At 41.8% G+C, this 24694-nt stretch overlaps 1 protein-coding gene across 1 annotated transcript in view; it reads right to left on the bottom strand.

The window, feature by feature from the left end:
• Positions 1-24694, bottom strand: part of dars1 (aspartyl-tRNA synthetase 1) — a 74358-nt gene that overhangs the window by 37202 nt on the left and 12462 nt on the right. Inside the window, exons 2-6 of the mRNA XM_068035039.1 lie at positions 14128-14224; positions 13058-13087; positions 7471-7528; positions 6449-6541; positions 4368-4470 (exon numbers count right to left, since the gene is read on the bottom strand). Coding sequence (XP_067891140.1) covers positions 4368-4470; positions 6449-6541; positions 7471-7528; positions 13058-13087; positions 14128-14224 — 381 coding nt within the window. The remainder of the gene's footprint in view (positions 1-4367; positions 4471-6448; positions 6542-7470; positions 7529-13057; positions 13088-14127; positions 14225-24694) is intronic.

Raw genomic sequence — 24694 nt, 5'->3', positions numbered from 1 at the left:
AGTTTCATAATCACACAATATGTTTTAGCAGAATAAAGGATTATAAAGGAAATGAATCTAGGCATGAAGCCAACTTTTGCTAAAACTTTAAATTGCTCCATCCCTAAACTAACAAAGTGTATTGTGGAGACATCTGATATGGTCAGACATAAGCTTCTGAATGAGGAGTTCCTGAGCATGGGCAGTCTGGAGGTCCAAATAAAAGTGAGTTTAATGGAAGAGAGGGGGTTAGAAAATAATCTGATGGCTGAGTAACACTAGTCTTTTGTAACATCTTTGCTATAAACATCGGGAAAAACAAAGGTAAAATATTCGAGGTGAACCATATCCATCTATACTTTAATATATTAAAAGCCTTGTGTATCGTGTGCACTTCCTGTAAGTATTCCTATTCATCATGTTTAAAACTCATTTATTATAGTTACTTTCAACTGAGTCTCCTAGCTCTGTCTCCAATGTAGAAGGTGTTGTTCTCCATATCCCTCATTAAATCTACCAAGTGCCACTCAAGTTTCTAACTCTTCCCATCTCTCACTACCAACCCATCCCAAGAAAGGCACAACAGTCAGGTTCCTAGTCATATATATCTTGAAGCACTTCCTGCTAGTTTACTAAGACTGTAAAAGCACAGCAAGTTCTCTGAAAAATGGAAAACATGATGCTGCTTTTCTCACTGGGGAGTGGATGTAGGAGGTCACACAAACAGCATTCCCCAGCATAGAACCTGGGAACTGTTTGCTCCTTGTTTGAAGCAAGCAGTGTGCATACCAGGACTAACTATCGCATAAGCACACTAAATGCTTTAAATGAAGAAATAAATTGCACTTATATAACATCTTTCAAAATCCCACGACATTCTAAAGCGCTTTACAGTCAAATAAAGTACTTTTGAAGTACTGGTATAATGTATGAAACTGCGTAACTGAAGCTCAGTGCTGGGAAAACACTCTCCTAAAGCTTCAGTAGAGTGTCATGGAATAGGGCAATAAATTTAGAAGGTTCACAGCATTCATTCCCTTACGCCCCCAAAATACTACCAGAGCAGACCTTCCTTTTGATAAATAAAATAAAACTAAGAGACCTGATATACATGTTCAAAACAAGAGGTTTTATAAGGCAAATTAATACTATTTCCACTCGTTGATGAGTGAATCATTAGAAGACAAATTAGAAGATCACCAAAATAACATATACCCTGGCAGCAGCAGTGGTGAAAGCAGAATCCACAATTACTTTTAAAAGGGAAGTGGATAAATAAATGTTTAAAAAAGAAAAATTTTAAAGGTTATGGGACCAAGCAAACAGCTTTTTCAGAGAGCCAACTTCAAAAATTGTTTACAGTAAGGTTTATAAATTACATAAATAATGTTGGCTATGTAACCAATTACAAGGGATAACAAATAATATTGTTTCCCCTACAAATCAACTAAAAGGTTTGCTTCATGGTATTTAGGTTGAAACCTGAGACACTGGAGGTGTGCATTCTACCTGTAAAAAATATAACTAGCCTCCGAATAACCAGGATCAACACCATGGGAGATCCAATAAAATATATACATATCAGGGAAGGAACTTAAAATTTGCTAAGAGGTATAATTGTGAAAATATAATTTCAGATGTTTTCATTTTTTTCTCTTGAATGGTATGCTTCTTGCATGAACAACTAATTCATATATTATATGCACACAAAACACAAATTGCATATTTGTCTACTGGCACCCTCCAGTTGAAGCTGTAATCAGACACCCATACAATAAAAATACTGCATAGGCTAGCAGGGAACTCTATGAACTGAAACAGGTGGAAATGAATTTCCTGTCTCAGTCTGTTAAACCAGACTTATCAGTTTAACACAAACAAACAGAACCATCTGTTAAAAAAGCTGCAACAGAACAGCAACAAAATAATCACACACATAACTATAGGTTTACAATGCCCTTTAATGACCAGTGACCTATAATCATCCTTACAAAAACATCCGACAGGATATCTAATTAAAACCCACAACTGTACAATTGCACAATAGCTGTAGGTTTTTAAGATATCCTCTAAAATCTTCTAGGAAAAATGTAAAACCACTAACAAAGGTAATTAAGCACTGAGAATTTTACTTTAAAACAGTTTGAAAGTTATTTTTGATATGTTATATTAAAAAGTCTGAAAATGTTGCACAGAAACAGATTTGATTAATCAAGTAGATACCAGTATTTTTCTCCATGAACCACCTAATCTAATCCCATTCTCCCAAAACCTTTTCACACTCCTTTTTCAAGCAACTAATTTCCTTTTAAATAAACTTAAGGAATCACAGAACCTTGCAGCACGGAAGGGAGCCATTCCGCCTGTCATGTCTGTGCCAGCTCTTTGAAAGAGTTGTTCAATTTAGTCCAACACTCATCTTTTTTCCCCATAACCCTGCAGATTAATCTTCTTCAAATATATTGTTACGACTGAGGCGGGAGGAGTGCACTGTTAATTCAGTCCCACTTCTCCACAGGTCACAACATATCTTTTAAATTTTCCCACTTACTGAAAGAGTCAATTAGATACACTATTTTCCCCAGAATAGAACACACTAACTAGGTTTCTTTACTGAACAAAAAAATTATCAGTTTATTATAAAACAAGTCTTAACTAGTAATAAAGTAAAATATAAACACTCAGATTAAAATTTAAAGTCTCAACATTAAATTTTAAAAGTTCCCTTTTTACTTTAGCCCCTTCTCTCTCTTTCACACACAACACAGTTTTCTGCCTTTCCAGGTGCTCTGCTACTTCTGGGCTAGTCCAATCTGCCCATTACCAGGGTTTCTGCTCCAAGCCTAACCCGAGCCATGCGACAACCAGCAACACTGTTGCCAATCTTGCTCACTCAGAGTTCTCTTGATGGCTCTCGTTTTAAAAAAAAACTTGTTCCAATATTTATTCAGCTTAACTATAAATTTCTTTAAAAAATATAACAAAAAACAGAATCACTTTCATAACAATATGTACAATTGCCTTTTGGAAGTTCCTATTGAATCCAATTCCATCATCCTTTTAGGTAGTGTGTTCCAGATCATAAACAACCCTCCTGTGTGAAGAAATTTCTCCTCATGGTAGATGCAATTTAATGCGGCTAAGTGTGAAGCGATGCACATGTAAGAGGCATTAGCAGGGAGACCTGGGGGTGCATATTCACAAATCCCTGAAGGTGGCAGGACAAGGCAGTTGAGAAAATGTTTGGGATACTTGGTTTGTATACAGGGACATTGAATACAAAAACAAGAAAGTCATGATAATCTTTTACAAATCACTGGTTAGCCCTCAGCTGGAATACTGTGTACTATTCTGGGCACCACAATTTAAGAAGGATATCAAAGCCTTGCAGACAGTACAGAGGAGGTTTGCCAGGATAATACCATGGATGACAGACTTCAGTTTATGTGGAGGGATTTGAGAGATTGGGATTGTTCTCCTTAGAGCAAAGAAGGTTAAGAGGAGACATAATAGAGGTATTCAAAATTATGATGGGTTTTGATAAAGCAAGTAGGGAGAAACTGTTTCCTTTGACAAGTGAGTCAGTAACCAGAGATCACAGACTTAAAATAATTGGCAAAAGAACTACAGGGGAAATGAGGAAAAATACAGTTTCTCCTTACTTGCTTCAGTGGCCCACAGAATTTTTGAAAATGATAAATGGAGCCTCTAATATTTCTTTCCCATCTTCCCTGGGGATCCTTGCATGCAAACCACTATGATGTCTTTACATTAAGTCTGAGTGACTTCTTTTCTTTAATACTAATCTCGAATAACAGTTCTGGTGTTTCTCCAATTTTGATAGTCACCTCAGGTATGAAAACTAAAGCAATATTCTTTGCTATTCTCACGCTGCATCACAAACTTCCTCTACCACTTAGCAGCTCCAGCCTTAACTACCTTCTTACGAAGCATATGTTGATAGAAGGTGTTTTCGCTGCTCTTGGTTAATTTTTTTCCACATATTCTCAAACTGGCCTTTTCAATCTTGTTCCTTTTCATAAACCCTTCATACTTCTCCTGGCTCTCATTTTTTTTTTAACTGCAATGTAAGTAATAAATATTTTTTTAAGTTTCAAATTTGATTTATTCTCCCTACTCAACTATTGAAACCTAGCCTTCGACATGTTTTTTGCTTATTGAAATGTACCGGATTAGATTTAGTTTGAATAGATTTCCAAAACAGACAAGGTTTCAAAACTTACAAACTTAAATAACACTACATGATTTAATAACTGGATGTTAACAATGATTCTTATCTGAACTATGGCATGAAAAGTAGACCTAATGTAAATCGTTTACTTTCTCATTATTGTATTTCAGACAACAGGATGCAATTCTGAACTTACTTAGCAGAAAATTTGACCATCTGCTTGCTCACATGGTCTCCTACAGCCACAAGTCCTTGGACGTTAAACTGCTGCTGACGCAGGACTAAAAAACATTGCTTCCCTGTAGAGATAAAAATAGTGCTCTTTGAGTGCTATATACATCAGATCCCCTGATACACTGTTTTGGTTCTTACAACTTAGTCACTTTTTTAGTTATTCATACGCTTTTCCTTTAAAGCTGTGCAGAAATTCATGTGTGGAAAAACATTTCAATCCATAGATTAAAGGGAAATATTAACCCACGGAAACTCACAGCCCGAAATAACCATTTTATTGTACGTTCATCAATTTTATATCGTGTTTTTCCCTGAAAAGTTGTTTCTTGACTTCTAGGTTTCCAAGATGTTTTAAACAAAGACCCACTGCCAGGGACTAATTAGCCATTTTCGTAGCATGCCCTATAAAAATGTTACTAAAAATGAGGATTTCATTTACTAAATATAAACTTAAAACATTCGCTGTCCATAATTCTCTACTCAAGGGGGCTGTGAATGCTCAATGAGTATATTCAAGACTGAGATCAATAGATTTTTGGGCATGAAGAGAATCTAGGGATATGGAGATAGGCAGGAAAGCGGAGTTCATATAGAAGTTCAGTCACAATCTTACTGAATAGCGGAGCAGGCTCGAGGGTCTACGCCTGCTCCTATTTCTTATGTTCTTAATTGCCAACATCCAGGGAGTGTATAGTAAAAATGACTTGACAGACATCACTGTTTATAAAGCATGGGATTTACTACCAGTAGCGCTTTGATTCTTTGAATGGGAACATACAAGATTAATAGGAATGAAGAAGGCTATCTGGCCAATCCAACCTCATCTATCCATAAGGAACCTACATATGTCCAACTTCCTTCCCACCCACCAACAAAACCTAAGCCCCCACAACCTGGGTGGCGCAGTGGTTAGCACCGCAGCCTCACAGCTCCAGCGACCTGGGTTCAATTCTGGGTACTGCCTGTGCGGAGTTTGCAAGTTCTCCCTGTGTCTGCGTGGGTTTCCTCCGGGTGCTCCGGTTTCCTCCCACATGCCAAAGACTTGCAGGTTGATAGGTTAATTGGCCGTTATAAATTGCCCCTAGTATAGGTAGGTGGTAGGGAAATATATAGGGACAGGTGGGAATGTGGTAGGAATATGGGATTAGTGTAGGATTAGTATAAATGGGTGGTTGATGGTCGGCACAGACTCGGTGGGCCGAAGGGCCTGTTTCAGTGCTGTATCTCTAAACTAAAAAAAAACTAAACCGGATCAAGCTATTTCTTAAAGACTTTTGTCTTCTCCGCTTCATCTTAAAATCCAGTCCATGTGAGAAACACAAGTTGTGGGGATAACTTTCCAGCATCTGCCTAAATGAATATTTTGCTCATTTGAACATGGACACTCTTTTTCTACACTCTCAGTTTAATTTGAAGAGGTCACCTATATAATTTACTATCTTGCATACTTCAAGAAGTCTCCAGGCACCTCCTTTCAAAGCTGAAAGGTCCACAAAACACATAATCTTTGATGTAATGCAGGGAAACACGACAGCTAATTTTTGCATAGCAAGAGGTTAAATGTCCAGATAATCTTTTTTTTAATGTAGTGATGGTAGTTCATATTTTCCAAGACAACAGAAGCACACCACTGCTCTTCTTCAAATGCAGTCAAAAGACCTTGGTTTAAGGTCTTATCCAAAAGACAGCACTTCCAACATTGCAGCACTCCTTCAGTACTGCACTGAAATGTCAACCTAGATTAGATGCTCAAGTCTCTGCACTGGGGCTTGATTAATTATTGACTAATTGTTTAATTAAACATTCTTATTTCAAATATTTCCTAACCAGCTAACACAGTACCATCTTTCCTTTGTTGCTAACAAAAACAGATACACAGTTTCTATTTTACTCTATTAATTTTCTATTGTATGGCACCTAAATAAGCCTTATTCTTAGGAAAGAACATTAAGTGGAAACATTTACCATGAGAAACTTCTACCTCCAAAAAGCTGTTTCCTGTTGACCAAGTATAAAGTGAATACTGTAATGCATTTTTCTCACCTTTGGCTCTGCTGGTATGGACTCTGGAACGGAGCCAGACCACCTGGTCAGCTTTTTCTTCTGTCAGAGTTTTCACATGAACCAACACACGGTCTATACATAAAGAAGATACCTCTGTTTTAGAGTAAGCTCAGAAAATACAATGTCACTACAACAATCAAAACATCAGGATATTCAAATGATCAATCAAAATACCAATCTAGTTAAGTGACTGACCTCAGCCTTAAAGATCAATATATTTTCAGTACAAGGGCTTCAGGCTGGATCTCCCCATCCCCATAAAAGGAGGCCAAACTGCTATCCTTTATATTAGCAAATCAGTAAGTCAGTATTCTCTTATTTTCACTTTCCTGGGCCAGGCATACACCAATCAGCTACAGTGTTTTTCCCAGAGACCAGCTAGCATCAGTGCAGCACAAATAAGGAACCAATCCTGGAAATTTTTTGGTCTGTCCACCTCAGTACCACATTACACAGTGCAATTATTCTGTTCTTTTTCATCACATTTAAGCTAGTACAATAGCATCCATTTGCTTGAAGAAAGCGCTGCAATTTAAACCCTCTTTGGAAGATATCTAACCAAATTTTTCATTGTACGAGGATCCTCAGGACCTCTAAGATAGGAAACTCTAGTTTTTGTTTTAAATTGTTTGCAAAATTTGCATACCATTTTTGATTTGGTGTCCCTGGTAAGGAAATCATGGAAACATTTGCAAACACAAAATCAATTAGCAAGAGACTTTGGAAGCATTGTGTGTTTATTGGCAGAAAAGAAACATTTCCTGCAACTCAAGTAATATTGATGGAAATTTTCACGAAGCACAAAAGTACGATTACTGTCTTTGTGCAATCTTGCTTCATGTGATGGGATGATATGGTTGTGCCCAATACCGAATGCAATTTAAAGAAGGCATAGAACAGACCATGTTGAAAGAAGCGCAGCAGCTGTTGCAACAGATCAACAGACCATCACTTTTCAGGGGGCAGGGAGGAAAGAAAATATCATTCATAACTAAACTCACCCAGTTTTTCCTGTGATTGAATCATTGGAAGAATTCCATATCTGTCTTTAGCAAAGTCCTAAAAGGGAAACCACATTTTGTCCACTGGAAATTTATATGTAACCAATAAATCTTATTGCATGGATGGCAATTTGATACCAACAGTTCATATTCTACTACTATAACAAATCACATCCAACAGTCTGGCATAATAACTGTCACTGTACTTCAAAAGAAATTATTGTGATATATTCTTAAGACCTTTCGTGACAAAGTATATAAACACAAGTAGTATTTCCTGAACAGAATTTGTTTTACTGAGCCAGAGTTGTACAATCAATAGAATAAATCTAATTCTTAAAATGAAAAGAGCAACACTGTATCTACCTTTTAACACTACTGTAAACATTTATTAGAAAGTTTATTGCAAAACCGATTGAATATTTGCATACAACAGAATCATAAAAATTGTGCAACCTTCTGGCGAAAATGAATATTTAAGATCTTCAGCTATACTTAAATCAACTATTGATTATATAATATTGCACAAACATACATTCTAATACTTATTCTGTCATTGAAACATCATGAGTTTTAAAGACCAAGACTGTAACTCAATCTGGCACTGAATAAAAATAGATCATAACCTATTAATAGGCACAACCCCACAACAGATGTGTTATCTCAAAATAAAACATTTAAACTCTTTGCCCCTGACCACCACCACTCGAATAAGACTAGGTTTAGGTTTCTTCCGAATGGCTTTCTGGCAGATCCTGGGCAACTACAGCCTAAAAAGTGCTTGGGGACATTCCTCACTGCATTTCCAGCTCCCTTCTCTTCTCATGGAGAGCAGGCCTAGAGCCATAAAATGTGCCGACTGTTTTCTAGACTGGCACGTGCAAAACAGATGAAAACTAGAAAAACACATTTTGCCATTTGCTATTTGAATGCTAGTGTCAAGGTGGCTTAGGACTACCTCTGTAGACACATACAACAACAAAAATGTAAAATCAAACAACTTTGAAGTTACAAAAGATAATAGATAACTGCATCACCCAATTACTTTAATTATTTAGCCACACTTTACACCTTGGAAATCTATTTTTTGATCCCTATAGGGGCTGAGAGAGGTCTTTTAAAAATCAGAACACAGACAGCAAAGCGGGAAATTAAACAGAAGGTGGTTCTGTAAGGAGTGAACCACTACTCATGACACTAGGCTATCTAAGAAAGACGAGAGAGGGAAACGATGGAATTATAGACCAGTTAGCCCAATATTTGTTGTCAGGAAATTAAAGAGTCTATAATCAACTGAACGAATGGCGACTGAGCACCTTGAAATTTTTCAGCGGATCAGAGACAGCCATCATGGATTTTAAGGCTAAGTAATGCCTGATGAATCTGATTGAACTTTTGAAGAACAGACTTTAGTGGACAGGGGAATGTCTATGGATGTTATTTATATGAAGTTCCAGAAGGTATTTGAAAAAGACCCTCTTAAGGGACTGTTAGCTGAAGCTGAAACTCATGGAATTGAGGAAAAATTATTGACCTGATTAAGAAATTGGCTCAGCGACAGGAGACGGAGAGTAAGGATAATGTTCAGATAGTCTAATTGGCAGGATGTGGCAGGTGGTGTCCCACAGGGATCCATGTTGGGACCGCAACTATTTACTGCATTTATTAGCAACTTAGATGATGGGATAGAGATCCACATATCCACGTTTGCTGATGTCATAAGGATAGGTAGCACTGCAAGCAGAGTAGAAGAAGCATAAAATAACAAAGGGATATTAATAGATCAAGTGAAACGTCAAAACTCTGGCAAATGAATTTTAATGTAGACAAATTATAGGTAAACTTTGGACCTAAAAAGGATGAATCAGAATACTTTCGAAATGGTGCAAGGCTAAAAACAGTGGAGGGCCAAATAAACTTAGAGGTTCATGAGCATGGATTAAAATATCATGGACAGGTACAGAAAATATTTAAAAAACTAATGGAATACTGACCTTTACATCTAGAGGACTAGAATACAAGAGATTAGAAGTCATGCTACAGTTCTTCAAAGCCCTGGTTAGACCACAGGCCTTCAGTTCTGGGCACCACACCTTAGGAAGGATATATCACCCTTGGAACGAGTGCAGTATTGATTTATTAGAATGATTCCAAAGATTAAATTGTGAGTAGATATTATAAACAAGGTTTATAATCTGTGGAATTTAGAAGTTTAAGGGGTTATTTGATCAAAGTTTAAGATATTAAGGGGCAGTGATAGGATGGATAGAGAAATACTCATTCCCCTGTTGGGCTGGGGAGTCTAGTACTAGGGGATATAGCCAAAAATTTAGAGCCAGGCCATTCAGGAATGATATATAAATGAAACAGAAATATATATAAATGCAAGTTGCTGTTGTTGCGCAAAATTAGGAAACACTTCGACATGCAAAGGATGGTAAAAGCTTGGAACCATCTTCCACAAACAGCAGCTGACGGTAGGTAAATTGTTAATTTTAAATCAGAGATTGATAGATTTTTGATAATCAAAGGTATTAAGAGACATGCAGCAAAGACAGGTATATGGGCCAGAATTTTACACCACCCAACGAGCTGGATGGTGGTTGGGGGGCGCGGGGGGTGAACACTGGGCCACCCACACCAGGCCAATCGAGGCCCTTAAGTTGCCAATTAATGGCCATTTAAGGGCCTTCGCCCACCTCTACGCTGATTTTACACATGGCAAGCGGGCGTCCTGGAGCTGGGAAAGGCCGCCAGTTAAAAGCTGGCAGCCTCTCAGTGCCCCAGGGGTGGGCCCTGAAAATTGGGCACTGTCCATGCTTCCCCAACCACCCCCAGGACCCAACATGTCCCCCACTTCCCCCCAAACGCCAACCCTTGCCTCGCCGGGACCCGACCGATTACCCTCGGCAATGCAACCAAAACTTACCTGACCTCCCGACTCCATGTCTTCATCTGCCGTCGGCCGGGCTACAGTCCCAGCAGGGGCCACCGCTCCCAGTAGCGCTGCTGGGACTAAGAGCTGCCAGCCCGCTGATTGGCCAGCAGCTCAAATGAGGCGGGACTTCCTCCCTCAAGTGGGTGGAAGTCCTGCCTCGGAACAATTAAAGCCTGGGGACCTGTAAAATGAGGGATGGATCCCCGGGCTAGGCGGAAGCGGGTTCGCTACCGAATTTTAAGTCGGTGGCCAGTTCCCGTCCCCCCAATGTAAAATCCTGCCCATGGAGTTAGGTCACAGATCGTTCATGATCTGCTCCATAATCCATTAAAATACAAACATGTAGTAAAATGAAGAAATAGTCTCAAAATTCTTCCACATGCATTAATAAAGCAAAACATATCACAATAGTACACTTAAATGAAACTGCCTTCAGACAGTGCCCAGACAAGCCCATGCGTTTATCTACCCCATATATGAAACTCACTTTACCCCCAGTCCAATTTATCCTCAGTTGCCTAACGCATCTGAGAAATTCTTCATATAATCAATAGATAAAATTCACATTAAAAGGACTAGACTAATACAATTTCTAATAATGTAGAATCATAGGATGGTTACAGCACAGAAGGAGGGCATTCGGCCCTTTAGCTGGCTCTCTGCAAGAGCAACTCAGCTAGCCCCACTCCTCCACACTTCCCCTGTAGCCCTGCAAATTTTCTCTTTAGGTAATTAGCTAATTCCCTTTGGAAAGCCACAATTGAATCTGCCTCCAGCATACTCTCAGGCAGTGCATTCCAGATCCTAACCACTCGCTGCATAAAAAAAAACTTTTCCTTATGTCACCTTTGGTCCTTTATTCACCTTAAATCGTTGTTCTCTGATGCTCGACCTTTCTGTCAATGGGAACAGTTTCTACCTATCTACTCTGTCCAGACTCCTCATGATTTTAAACACCTCTATCAAATCTCCTCTTAACCTTCTCCAAGGAGAACAGCCCTAGCTTCGCCAATCTATCCATGTAACTGAAGTCCCTCATCCCTGGAACCATTCTCATAAGTCTTTTCTGAACTCTCTCTAATGCCTTCACATCCTTCCTGAAGTACGGTGCCCAGAATTGGACACAATAAGCCAGTTGAGGCTGAACCATTGTTTTATGACAGTTCTCCATAACCTCCTTGCTTTTGTATTCTCTCCCTCTATTTATGAAGCCCAGGATTCCATATGCCATATTAACCATTTTCTCAACCTGCCCTGCCACCTTCAATGATTTGTTCACATACATCCCCAGAAATGTATTATTTCACACTTCTCTGCAATAAATTTCATCTGCCAATTGTCTTCCCATTCCACCAGCCCACCTATGTCCTCTTGAAATTTACCATTAACCTCCTCAGTTAGCCATACTTCCAAGTTTTGTGTTATCTGCAAATTTTGAAATTGTGCACTGCATACCCAAGTCCAGGTAATTAATGTAGATCAAGAAAAGCAGTGGTCCAAGTACTGACCCTAGGGAACCCCACTATATACCTTCCTCCAGTTCAAAAATACTTAAAGTAAAATCAATTCCCCATTCATGAAAAATATCACTGATATATCAAGTTCTACTATATTCAGAAAACTAGACCTGCAAAGATTTCATCAATTGGATGTCAAATGTAGGAATCAGATAATGTAGTTACTAGCAAGAACATTTTAAAAATAATTAACTCAACAAAATAAGCAAAAGTAGAAAAACGTCGGAGAACAATAGATACTTGGGATTGATTTTATCTCCATCTGGCAAAGGTCCAAGAGCATTTTAAGTTACAGAGCTAACACCTGATTTCAGCAACAACTTGTGTACTTTTGAAGTATAGCCACAGTTATAATGTTGGAAACGCTGCACCCATTTTGCTCACAGCAAGCTCTGACAGCAATGGATTAATGACCAGATAACACAGAAGCAAAATACTGTAAATGCTGGAAATCTAAAATAAAAACAGAAAATGCTGGAAATACTCAGCAGGTCGGGCAGCATCAGTGGGGAGAGAAACAGAGTCAAAGTTTCAGGTCGATGACCTTTCATCAGAACAGTCATCAACCTGAAACATTAACTCTGCTTCTCTTTCCACAAATGCTGAGTATTTTCAGCACTTTTTGTTTTACTTTACAGGAGAATTTTAATTGTATTGCTTAACCAGGAGCCAATGTAGGTCAGTGAGCTCAGTGGTGATGGGTGAACAGGACGTACTGCGGGTTAGGATCAAGTACCATACATTTTCAAGTGGGAGCTGGGTGCTCCCAAATGGATAGGCTGATAGATTTAGAAAAAATCTAACTCTCCATCCTGTGGTATAGTAGGAAGTGAGGAGAAAAATGTCACATAGGATATGGACAACTTCCACATGGTACAATCAGATTATGAGAAAACATTTCTGAAGACAACACATTTCACGAGAGCAACCAAAACACGGTTAGGTCTTAAAAGAAGTTCTGACAGGATCAATCTAAATGTGAACTAGAAATTGCAGAAACACTACTGAAACATTGCTCTACATTAAGTTATCTAATGATTTAAAAAAAATAAGCATTTGAGGCACCATAAGGATTAGAATAGTTTTATGAAAGTTCATTTTAAAAATTAAAAACTTTCCATTAAACACCTACCTGTTCATCTCCTGCTTGATTTTCTGCTGCCTACAGGAAATAACATTAAACCAGGAGGAAAGTTAACAATCTTACAGGTGTAACAAGCAAATTTATCATATCAACAGAAAATGCTGGAAATACTCAGTATTTTACAAATAAAGTATTTTTCCAGATCAATATCGTATCTAGTGTGATATTATTCATGATTGCCACACAACTAAATAATTTTTTGCTGATTATCTTGCATTCAAAAATCAGGACCAATAGCATCCCCATAATTTTTATGTAAATGTCTGCTACTTTACATATTTCCAGCAATTTTGCCAAAATACAGCTTGAACAGCTACCCTAATGACTTAATAGGCAATTGCTGAGCCAAACAGACTAGCAAAGGCCCAACTTCAATATGAAATCTGTAATGAGCTGGCTGATCTCAACCATAGTAGCAATTTGGTACCACAATTCAGCCCTATGGATCTCAAGGTTGTAGACAGAAGGAGAAGCGTGAGGTGTGGTGGAGAAGAAGGAGACACAAACAAAAATCAATCATTCAGAAACATCTGGAGACACATGCTCAAAAATGTCTATTTGTGTGAACTTCAGATTGAGGATAAGATTAGGGCGAGTTGCAGTACTCCTCATGATCAAAAAGTCTGCAGGCACTCACTCATGAAAAATGTCCACTGGACAGTTCACGAGAACGGTGCCGACAACCATGAGCGTGAGTATGCAGCATAAGCCACTTCTAAAAGGAGTGGAAAAAAACTGGGGAACAAAAGGAAACATACGCCTTACGTATTAACATACAAACAAACATGTTTCCTGCCCTTACTGATAAAATTGTCCAATCCACAATGCAACTCCCCACCTCACATATTGTAAGATTGTAGTTTACAACAGAAGTTAATGTTCCTGTCACATTTTTGCTATTGAAGGTTAAAGGTATGCCAATCCGAAAAGTGTTAAGAGTTTAATTCTGTAAATTGATTTTATTTAAGAACTGCAAAAGCTACATCTACAAATCTTCTTGCCACCCATCTATCAAATTTGGATAGAACAGCATGCTGCTGAAGATGTTTCAAACTGACCAATTTGGCCTGCTTATCTGCCTTCTTGGCAGCCTTTTCTGCTTCTTTTTGCAGTTTCTTTGCTGCCTTCTTCGACTGTGCCTGGTCCTCTGGGACACTGTAATGGATAAAATAGCAGTCATTGAAATGTTTAAGTGGCAATACAAAAGTTATTAAAATCAGCGTTGTTATTTCCATCTATTGTGCATTTCATACACTTCCTTGAGGATGTTAAAGGTTTATTAGAAATGAGACTTGGAATTCTACTAGATGTAAAAGTGGTTTAATAATTCCTGGATAAACTGATTTTGTTTATATTTCCCATTCAGATGCTGCATATTTTACAATATTGAGAATTACTGATGCTTTATTTTACCTTCTCCTCTATCAAAACAGCTATAATAGATCACAGTAGACAAATGTGATCACATTCAATTGCTGAGCTACTTTTTCAGGAAACAAACACATATGAAATGTTCGTCATGGGATACCAGCTGCAAGGAAGCCAGACAAAGGCAGCAGGTGGTTTAAATTCAAAACTGCTTTGTTCTTGTTAGTCATTTTGCTACTTCCACTGAATGAACAGGCTGCAATTAGAATGCCAAAGCACAGGATAACGCGACACAATGTTAACGTATTGGACTCAGCTAGGACTTGGCGTGAAATCTCAATAAATGGTGATAAAGATGATTACTAACTTTCACACACAAAAGCCTGTGCTATCAGAAAACTGTTCTGTAATTCCATAAATGCAACACATCTACAACATAACACTTAAGTTGTACAGGGATAAGCAACAGATCTAATATCATGGTTCAACTCCTGGCATCATTGGATAAATCTCTTTTTTTATATTGAAATGGAACGACTTTCATGGAACATCATGCTGACAACTGACATAATTCCAGAACCATCTTTCAACACTACTTGTTTCACTTCCCTGTCTACTCCAAAAATTATAATTCTAACTTCTACTTCTTGAGGCAGTAGCATCACAGCAACATATGAGTTATGTCTGGAGGCACCAGCTGCTTGTTTTTTTGCAGGCCAGGAACTACACTAAGCACTATGCTCACGCCCCCAATCCCCAAAACCCAACAACATTATTCCGCAGCCTTTTTAGCTGATGCATTAGCAAGAAATCCCAGTGCCACGCGCAAGTGAGTACAGAAATAGCGAATAAGACAGATGAATGCGTGGCTGGAAAATTGGTGCAGGAGGGAGGGCTTCAGATCCCTGGGACATTGGGACTGGCTCTGGGGGAGATGGGACCTGTACAGGCCGGACGGGTTGCACCTGAACAGAGCCAGGACTGAATTCCTTGCAGGATGTTTTGCTAGTGCTGTTGGGGAGGGTTTAAACTAGTTTGGCAGGGGGATGGGGACCTGAGGGTAGACTCAGTTGGGACAAAATCAGAAATGAAAACGGAAGGCAGAAAGTTAGCAGATGAGTCTGGAAGACAGAGGAAACAAAGGTTAGAAAAAAAGTTTGGCAGTGCTCAAGGGTATCTACTTCAATGCAAGGAGTATAACAAATAAAGCAGATGAGCTGAAGGCACAGATAGACATGTGGTAGTATGATATCATAGCTATTACAGTAACATGGCTGAAGGAGGGACAAGAATGGCAGCTCAATGGTCCTGGTTACAGGGCTCTCAGCCACGATAGGGAGGGGGTAAGAAAGGAAGGGGAGGGGCAATTTTGGTTAAAGAAACAATTACAGCTGTGAGGAGGGATGATATGTTGGAAGGTTTATCAAATGAGGCCACATGGATCGGGCTAAGGAACAAAAAAGGGACAAATCACACAGCTAGGAGTGTGCTAAAGACCCCCAAACAGTCAGAGGGAGATAGAAGAGCGGATATGTAGACAAATCTCTGAAAAGTGCAAAATCAATAGAACAGTAATAGTAGAGGATTTTAACTACCCTAGTATTAACTGGGACAGTGTGATTTAGTGTGAAAGGAATTGAGGAAGCAGAATTCTTGAGGTGCATTCAGGAGATCTTTGCTTTTCCTGATATATATTAATGACCTAGACCTTGGTGTACAGGACACAATTTCAAAGTTTGCAGATGATACGAAACTTGGAAGCATTGTGAACTGTGAGGAGGATCGTGTAGAACTCCAAAAGGACATAGACAAGTTGGGCGGACAGGTAGCAGATGAAGTTCAAAGTGGAGAAATGCAAAGCGATACATTTTGGTGGGAAGAACACAGAGAGACAATATAAAATAAAGGATATAATTCTAAAGCGGGTGCAGGAGCAGAGACCTGGGTGTTTATGTGCATAAGCCATTGAAGGTGGCAGGATTGGTTGAGAGAGCGGTTAATAAAGCATACAGTAGCCAGGGCTTTATTAATAAGGGCAGAGAATACAAGAGCAAGGAGGCTATCCTGAACTCGTATAAGACACGAGATCGGCCTCAGCTGGAGTACTGCGTCCAGTTCTGGGTGCCACACTTTAGGAAGGATGTGAGGTATTCGAGAGGGTGCGGAAAAGATTCATGAGAATGATTCCAGGGATGAGGAACTTCAGTTATTAAGAAAGATTGGAGAAGCTGGAACTGTTTTCCTTGAAGAGAAGGCCGAGAAGTGATTTGATAGAAGTATTCAAAATCATGAGGGGTCTGGACAGAGCAGTTAGGCAGAAACTGTTCCCACTCATGAAAGGATCAAGAATGAGAGGGCACAGATTTAAAGTAATTGGTGAAAGAAGCAAAAGTGACACTGGGAGAAGTGGTTCATGTCTGGAATGCACTGCCTGAGAGTTTGGTGGAGCCAGGTTCAACTGCAGCATTCAAAAATGTGAAAAAGAAGAATGTGCAGGGCTATGGGGAGAAGGTAGGGGAGTTGCAATGGTGAAATGCTCATTCGAAGAGCCAGTGCACACACGATGGGCTGAATGGTCTCCTTCTTTGCTGTAACAATTCTGTGATTCTGAGGAGAACTTTTTTGGCCAGTATGTAGCAAGTCCAACAAAGAAGGGTGCAGTTTTAGACGTAGTTTTAGGAAATTAAGATGAGCAGATGGAAGATGGGAGAGCATTTTGGTGTTAGTGATCATCATTCAGTCAGTTTCAACATAATTATGGAAAAGGACAAGGATAGAACAGGAATTAGAGTTCTCAATTGGGGCAAGGCCAATTTTACTAAACTGAGGAGTGATTTACCGAAAGTGGACTAGAAACAACTTTTCTTCTTCTTCTTTGGCCTCCTTGTCTCGAGAGACAATGGGTCAGCGCCTGGAGGTGGTCAGTGGTTTGTGAAGCAGCGCCTGGAGTGGCTATAAAGGCCAATTCTAGAGTGACAGGCTCTTCCACAGGTGCTGCAGATAAAATTGGTCGTCAGGGCTGTTACACAGTTGGCTCTCCCCTTGCGCTTCTGTCTTTTTTCCTGCTAACTGCTAAGTTAAATAAATCCCTGAAAGTTGCCACCCAGGTTAATAGGGCTGTTAAGAAGGCATATGGTGTGTTAGCTTTTATTAGTAGGGGGATCGAGTTTCGGAGCCACGGGGTCATGCTGCAGCTGTACAAAACTCTGGTGCGGCCGCACCTGGAGTATTGCGTGCAGTTCTGGTCACCGCATTATAGGAAGGATGTGGAAGCTTTGGAAAGGGTGCAGAGGAGATTTACTAGGATGTTGCCTGACATGGAGGGAAGGTCTTACGAGGAAAGGCTGAGGGACTTGAGGTTGTTTTCGTTGGAGAGAAGGAGGAGGAGAGGTGACTTAATAGAGACATATAAGATAATCAGAGGGTTAGATAGGGTGGATAGTGAGAGTCTTTTTCCTCGGATGGTGATGGCAAACACGAGGGGACATAGCTTTAAGTTGAGGGGTGATAGATATAGGACAGATGTCAGAGGTAGTTTCTTTACTCAGAGTAGTAGGGGCGTGGAACACCCTGCCTGCAACAGTGGTAGACTCGCCAACTTTAAGGGCATTTAAGTGGTCATTGGATAGACATATGGATGAAAATGGAATAGTGTAGGTCAGATGGTTTCACAGGTCGGCGCAACATTGAGGGCCGAAGGGCCTGTACTGCGCTGTAATGTTCTATGTTCCAAGTCTCTTCGACTCGCCACACTTTAGACCCGCCTTTATGGCTGCCCGGCAGCCCTGGCGATCGCTGGCAACTGACTCCCACGACTTGTGATCAATGTCACAGGACTTCATGTCGCGTTTGCAGACGTCTTTAAAACGGAGACATGGAAGGCCGGTGGGTCTGATACCAGTGACGAGCTCGCTGTACAAAGTGTCCTTGGGGATCCTGCCATCTTCCACGCGGCTCACATGGCCAAGCCATCTCAAGCGCTGCTGGCTCAGTAGGGTGCATAAGCTGGAGATGTTGGCCGCCTCGAGGAATTCTGTGTTGGAGATACGGTTCTGCCACCTGATGCCAAGGATTCTCCGGAGGCAGGGAAGATGGAATGAATTGAGACGTTGCTCTTGGCTGACATACGTCGTCCGGGCCTCGCTGCCGTAGAGCAAGGTACTGAGGACACAGGCTTGATACACTCGGACTTTTGTGTTCCGTGTCAGTGTGCCATTTTCCCACACTCTCTTGGCCAGTCTGGACATAGCAGTGGAAGCCTTTCCCATGCGCTTGCATAGAGAGACAGGTTACTGGTGATAGTTGAGCCTAGGTAGGTGAACTCTTGAACCACTTCCAGAGCGTGGTCGCCAATATTGATGGATGGAACATTTCTGACGTCCTGTCCCATGATGTTCGTTTTCTTGAGGCTGATGGTTAGGCCAAATTCGTTGCAGGCAACCGCAATCCTGTCGATGAGTCTCTGCAGACACTCTTCTGTGTGAGATGTTAATGCAGCATCGTCAGCAAAGAGGAGTTCCCTGATGAGGACTTTCCGTACTTTGGTCTTCGCTCTTAGACGGGCAAGGTTGAACAACCTGCCACCAGATCTTGTGTGGAGGAAAATTCCTTCTTCTGAAGACTTGAACACATGTGAGAGCAGCAGGGAGAAGAAAAAGATCCCAAACAGTGTAAGTGCGAGAACACAGCCCTGTTTCATGCCACTCAGGATAGGAAAGGGGTCTGATGAGGCGCCGCTATGCTGAATTGTGCCTTTCATATTGTCATGGAATGGGGTGATGATACTTAGTAGCTTTGGTGGACATCCGATCTTTGCTAGTAGTCTGAAGAGACCACGTCTGCTGATGAGGTCAAAAGCTTTGGTGAGATCAATGAAAGCAACGTAGAGGGGCATCTGTTGTTCACGGCATTTCTCCTGTATCTGACGAAGGGAGAACAGCATGTCAATGGTGGATCTCTCTGCTCGAAAGCCACACTGTGCCTCAGGGTAGACGCGCTCAGCCAGCTTCTGGACTCTGCTTAAAGCGATTCAAGCGAAGACTTTCCCCACTATGCCGAGCAGGGAGATTCCACGGCAGTTGTTGCAGTCACCGCGGTCACCCTTGTTCTTATAGAGGGTGATGATATTGGCATCGCGCATGTCCTGTGGTACTGCTCCCTCGTCCCAGCACAGGCAAAGCAGTTCGTAGAGTGTTGAAAGTATAGCAGGCTTGGCACTCTTGATTATTTCAGGGCAACTACTTAAAGGTAAATCAGTGTTAGAGCTGTGGGAGGCATTCAAAGGGGAGATTCAAGGGGTTCAGAGTGAACATGTTCCCACAAACAAAATGGGTGGGACGGCCAAATCTAGAGCCCCATGGATGTCAAGGAGCTTGCAGGGTAAGACAAGGCAGAAAGGAAAGCTTATGTCTGATACCGAGAACTCAATATTACAGAAAACCATGAGAAGTATAGTAAGTAAAGGGGTGAAATCAAAAAGGAAATTAGGAACTAAAAACAAGAAATGCTGGAACCACTCAGCAGGTCTGGCAGCATCTGTGGAAACAGAAGCAGAGTTAACGTTTCGGGTCAGTGACCCTTCTTCGGAACAGGAAATTAGGAAAGCTAAGTGAGGGCATGAAAGAATATTGGCAAGCAAATTCAATGTGAACCCAAAGATGTTTTATCATTACATTAAGAGCAAGAGGATAACTAAGGAGAAAGCAGGGCCCATAAAAGACCAAAAAGGTAACCTTGTAGGGGCGAAAGATATTGGTATTCTTCTAAATGAATACTTTGCCTCTGTCTTCACAAAAGAGGGAGACGATGCAGATATTGTAGTTAAGGAAGAGGGGTATGAAGTATTGGATGTGATAAACATAGAGAGAGAGAGGAAGTATTAATAGGATTAGTATCTTGAAAGTTGATAAATCACCAGGGCCAGATGAAATGTACCCCAGGCTGCTAATAGAAGCAAGAGAGGAAATAGCAGAAGGTCTGACCATCATTTTCCAATCCTCACTGGATACAGGTGTGGTGCTGTTTGTACCTGTTGTTTAAAAAGGGAGAGAGGGATGGACTGAATAAGTACAGGCCAGTCAGTCTAACCTCAGTAGTGGGCAAATTATTGAATTCAATTCTGAGAGACAGGATAAACTGTCACTTAGAAGGGCATGGATTAATCAAGGATAGTCAGCATGGATTTGTTAATGGAAGATCTTGTCTGACCAACTTGATCAAATTTTTTTGAAGTAGTAACAAAGAAGATTGATGAGGATAGTGCAGTTGATGTGGTCTACATGGATTTTAGCAAGGCTTTGACTGGTTACAAAAATAGAAGCCCATGGGATACAGGGGAATGCAGCAAGGTGGATACAAAATTGGCTCAGTGGCAGGAAACAAAGGGTAATTGTTGACGGGTGTTTTTGCGACTGGAAGGCTGTTGCCAGTGGCATTCGTAGGGCTCAGTACTGGGGTCTCCTGCTCTTTGTGGTATATATTAACGATTTAGACATAAATGTAGGGGGCATGATCAAGAAGCTTGCAGACAACACAAAGATTAGCCATGTGAGTTGATAGCGAGGAGGATAGCTGTCGACTGCAGGAAGATATCAATGGACTGGTCAGGTGGGCAGAAAAGTGGCAAAAGGAACTAAACCCGGAGAAATGTGAGGTGATACATTTGGGGAGGTGAAACAGGCAAAGGAATACACGATTAAGGGGAGAATACGGAGAGGTGTAGGGGAAGTGAGACACCTTTGAGTGAATGATCACAGATTCCTAAAGGTAGCAGGACAGGTCGATAAGGGGCTGAAGAAGGCATATGGAATCCTTTCCTTTATTAGCCGAGGTTTGGAATATAAGAACAGGGAGGTTATATTGGAACTGTCTAATTATTGGTTAGGCCACAACTGGAGCACTGTGTGCAATTCTGGTCACTTCGTTACAGAAAGGATGTAATTGCACCAGAAAAGGTACAGAGGAGATTTACGAAGATGTTGCTGGGACTGGAAAAATGCAGCTATGAGAAAAGATTGGGGTTGTTCTCCTTGGAACAGAAGGTTGAGGGGAGATCAGATTGAAATGTACAAAATTGTGAGGGGTCTGCATAGAGTGGAGGTGAAGGGCCTATTTACCTTAGCAGAGAGGTCAGTGACTAGGGGCATAGATTTAAAGTGATTGGTAGAAAGATTTGGGGGAGATGAGGAAAAATCTTTTAACCTAGAGGGTGGTGGGGGTCTGGAACTCACTGCCTGAAAGGGTCGTAGAGGCAGAAGCCCTCAACTCATTTAAAAGGCACCTCAAGTGCCGTTGCCTGCAGGGCTACAGACCAATTGTCGATTGTTGTAAAAACCCATCTGGTTCACTAATATTCTTTAGGGAAGGAAATCTGCTGTCCTTACCTGGTATGGCCTTCATTTGACTCCAGACCCACAGCAATGTGGGTGACTCTTACATGCCCTCTGAAATGGCCTAGCAAGCCACTCAGTTGTATCTAACCGCTACAAAGTCAATAAAAAAAGAATGAAACCGGACAGACCACCTGGCATCGACCTAGGCACCGGAAACCACAACAGCAAACCCAGCCCTGTCAACCCTGCAAAGTCCTCCTTACTAACATCTGGGGGCACGTGCCAAAGTTGGGAAAGCTGTCCCACAGACTAGTCAAGCAACAGCCTGACGTAGTCATACTCACGGAATCATACCTGACAGACGCTGCCATCACTATCCCCGGGTATGTCTGTCCCACCGGCAGGGCAGACCCAGCAGAGGTGGCGGCACAGTGGTATACAGGCAGGAGGGAGTTGCCCTGGGAGTCCTCAACATCGACTCCGGACCGCATGAAGTCTAATGGCATCAGGTCAAACATGGACAAGGAAACCTCCTGCTGATGACCACCAACCGCCCTCCCTCAGCTGATGAGTCAGTACTCCTCCATGTTGAACAGCACTTGGAGGAAGCACAGAGGGTGGCAAGGGCACAGAATGTACTCTGGGTGGTGGACTTCAATACCCATCACCAGGAGTGGCTCGGTAGCAGCATTACTGACTGAGCTAGCCGAGTCCTGAAGGACATAGCTGCTGGACTGGGTATGCAGCAGGTGGTGAGGGAACCAACAAGAGGGAAAAACATACTTGACCTCGTCCTCACCAATCTGCCGACCGCAGATGCATCTGTCCTTGACAGTACTGGCAGCAGTGACCACCGCACAGTCCTTGTTGAGACGAAGTCCCGCCTTCACAATGAGGATAACCTCCATCGTGTTGTGTGGCACTATCACCGTGCTAAATGGGATAGATTTCCAACAGATCTAGCAATGCAAAACTGGGCATCCATGAGGCACTGTGGGCCATCAGCAGCAGCAGAATTGTACTCAACCACAATCTGTAACCTCATGGCCCGGCATATCCCCCACTCTACCATTACCATCAAGCCAGGAAACCAACCCTGGTTCAATGAAGAGTGCAGGAGGGCATGCCAGGAGCAGCACCAGGCATACCTCAAAATGAGGTGTCAACCTGGTGAAGCACAACACAGGACTATCTGCGTGCCAAACTGTGTAAGCAGTATGCAATAGACAGAGCTAAGCGACCCCATAACCAACGGATCAGATCTAAGCTCTGCAGTCCTGCCACATCCAGCCGTGAATGGTAGTGGACACTTAAACAACTAACTGGAGGAGGTGGCTCCACAAATATCCCCATCCTTAATGATGGGGGAGCCCAGCACATCAGTGCGAAAGATAAGGCTGAAGCATTTGCAACAATCTTCAGCCAGAAGTGCTGTTGATGATCCATCTCGGCCCCCTCCTGAAGTCCCCAGCATCACAGATGCCAGATTTCAGCTAATTCAATTCACTCTGCGTGATATCAAGAAACGACTGAAGGCACTGAATACTGCAAAGGCTACGGGCCCTGACAACATTCCGGCAATAGTACTGAAGACCTGTGCTCCAGAACTTGCCGCGCCCCTAGCCAAGCTGTTCCAGTACAGCTACAACACTGGCATCTACCCTGCAATGTGGAAAATTGCCCAGGTATGTCCTGTACACAAAAAGCAGGAAAAGTCCAACCCGGCAAATTACTGCCACATCAGCCTACTCTCAATCATCAGTAAAGTGATGGAAGGTGTCATCAACAGTACCATCAAGTGGCACATGCTTAGCAATAACCTGCTCAGTGATGCTCTGTTTGGGTTCCGCCAGGGCCACTCACTCCTGACTTCATTACAGCCTTGGTTCAAACATGGACAAAAGAGCTGAACTCAAGACGTGAGGTGGGAGCGACTGCCCTTGACATCAAGGCAGCATTTGACCGAGTATGGCATCAAGGAGCCCTAGCAAAACTGAAGTCAATGGGAATCAGGGGGAAAACTCTCCGCTGGTTGGAGTCATACCTAGCGCAAAGGAAGATGGTTGTGGTTGTTGGAGGTCAATCACCTGAGCTCCAGGACATCACTGCAGGAGTGCCTCAGGGTCATAAACTAGGCCCAACCATCTTCAGCTGCTTCATCAATGACCTTCCTTCAATCATAAGTTCAGAATTGGGATGTTCGCTGATGATTGCACAATGTTCAGCACCATTCGCAACTCCTCAGATACTGAAGCATGTAGAAATGCAGCAAGACTTGGACAATATCCAGGCTTGAGCTGATAGGTGGCAAGTAACATTTACGCCACACAAGTGCCGGGCAATGACCATCTCCAACAAGAGAGAATCTAACCATCTCCCCTTGACATTCAATGGCATAACCATCGCTGAATCCCCTAATATCAACATCCTAGGGGCTAACACTGACCAGAAACTGAACTGGAGTAGCCATATAAACACCATGGCTACACGGGCAGGTCAGAGGCTAGGAATCCTGTGGCGAGTAACTCACCTCCTGACTCCCCAACGCCTGTCTACCATCTGCAAGGCACAAGTCAGGAGCGTGATGGAATACTCTCCACTTGCCTGGATGGATGCAGTTCCAACAACACTCAAGAAGCTCGACACCAGGACAAAGCAGCCAGCTTGATTGGCACCCCATCCACAAACATTCACTCCCTCCACCACCAACACACAGCAACAGCAGAGTGTACCATCTACAAGATGCACTGCGGCAACGCATTGAGGCTCCTTCGACAGCACCTTCCAAACCCATGACCTCTACCAACTAGAAAGACAAGGGCAGCAAATGCATGGGAACATCACCACCTGCAAGTTTCCCTCCAAGTCACACACCATCCTGACTTGGAACTATATCGCCATTCCTGCACTGTCGCTGGGTCAAAAT

This window comes from Heterodontus francisci, chromosome 7 (genome assembly GCF_036365525.1).
Source record: "Heterodontus francisci isolate sHetFra1 chromosome 7, sHetFra1.hap1, whole genome shotgun sequence".
Lineage (NCBI taxonomy): Eukaryota > Metazoa > Chordata > Chondrichthyes > Heterodontiformes > Heterodontidae > Heterodontus > Heterodontus francisci.
Note: the sequence above shows the minus strand (reverse complement) of the source record. Positions and strands in the feature narration are given on the sequence as shown.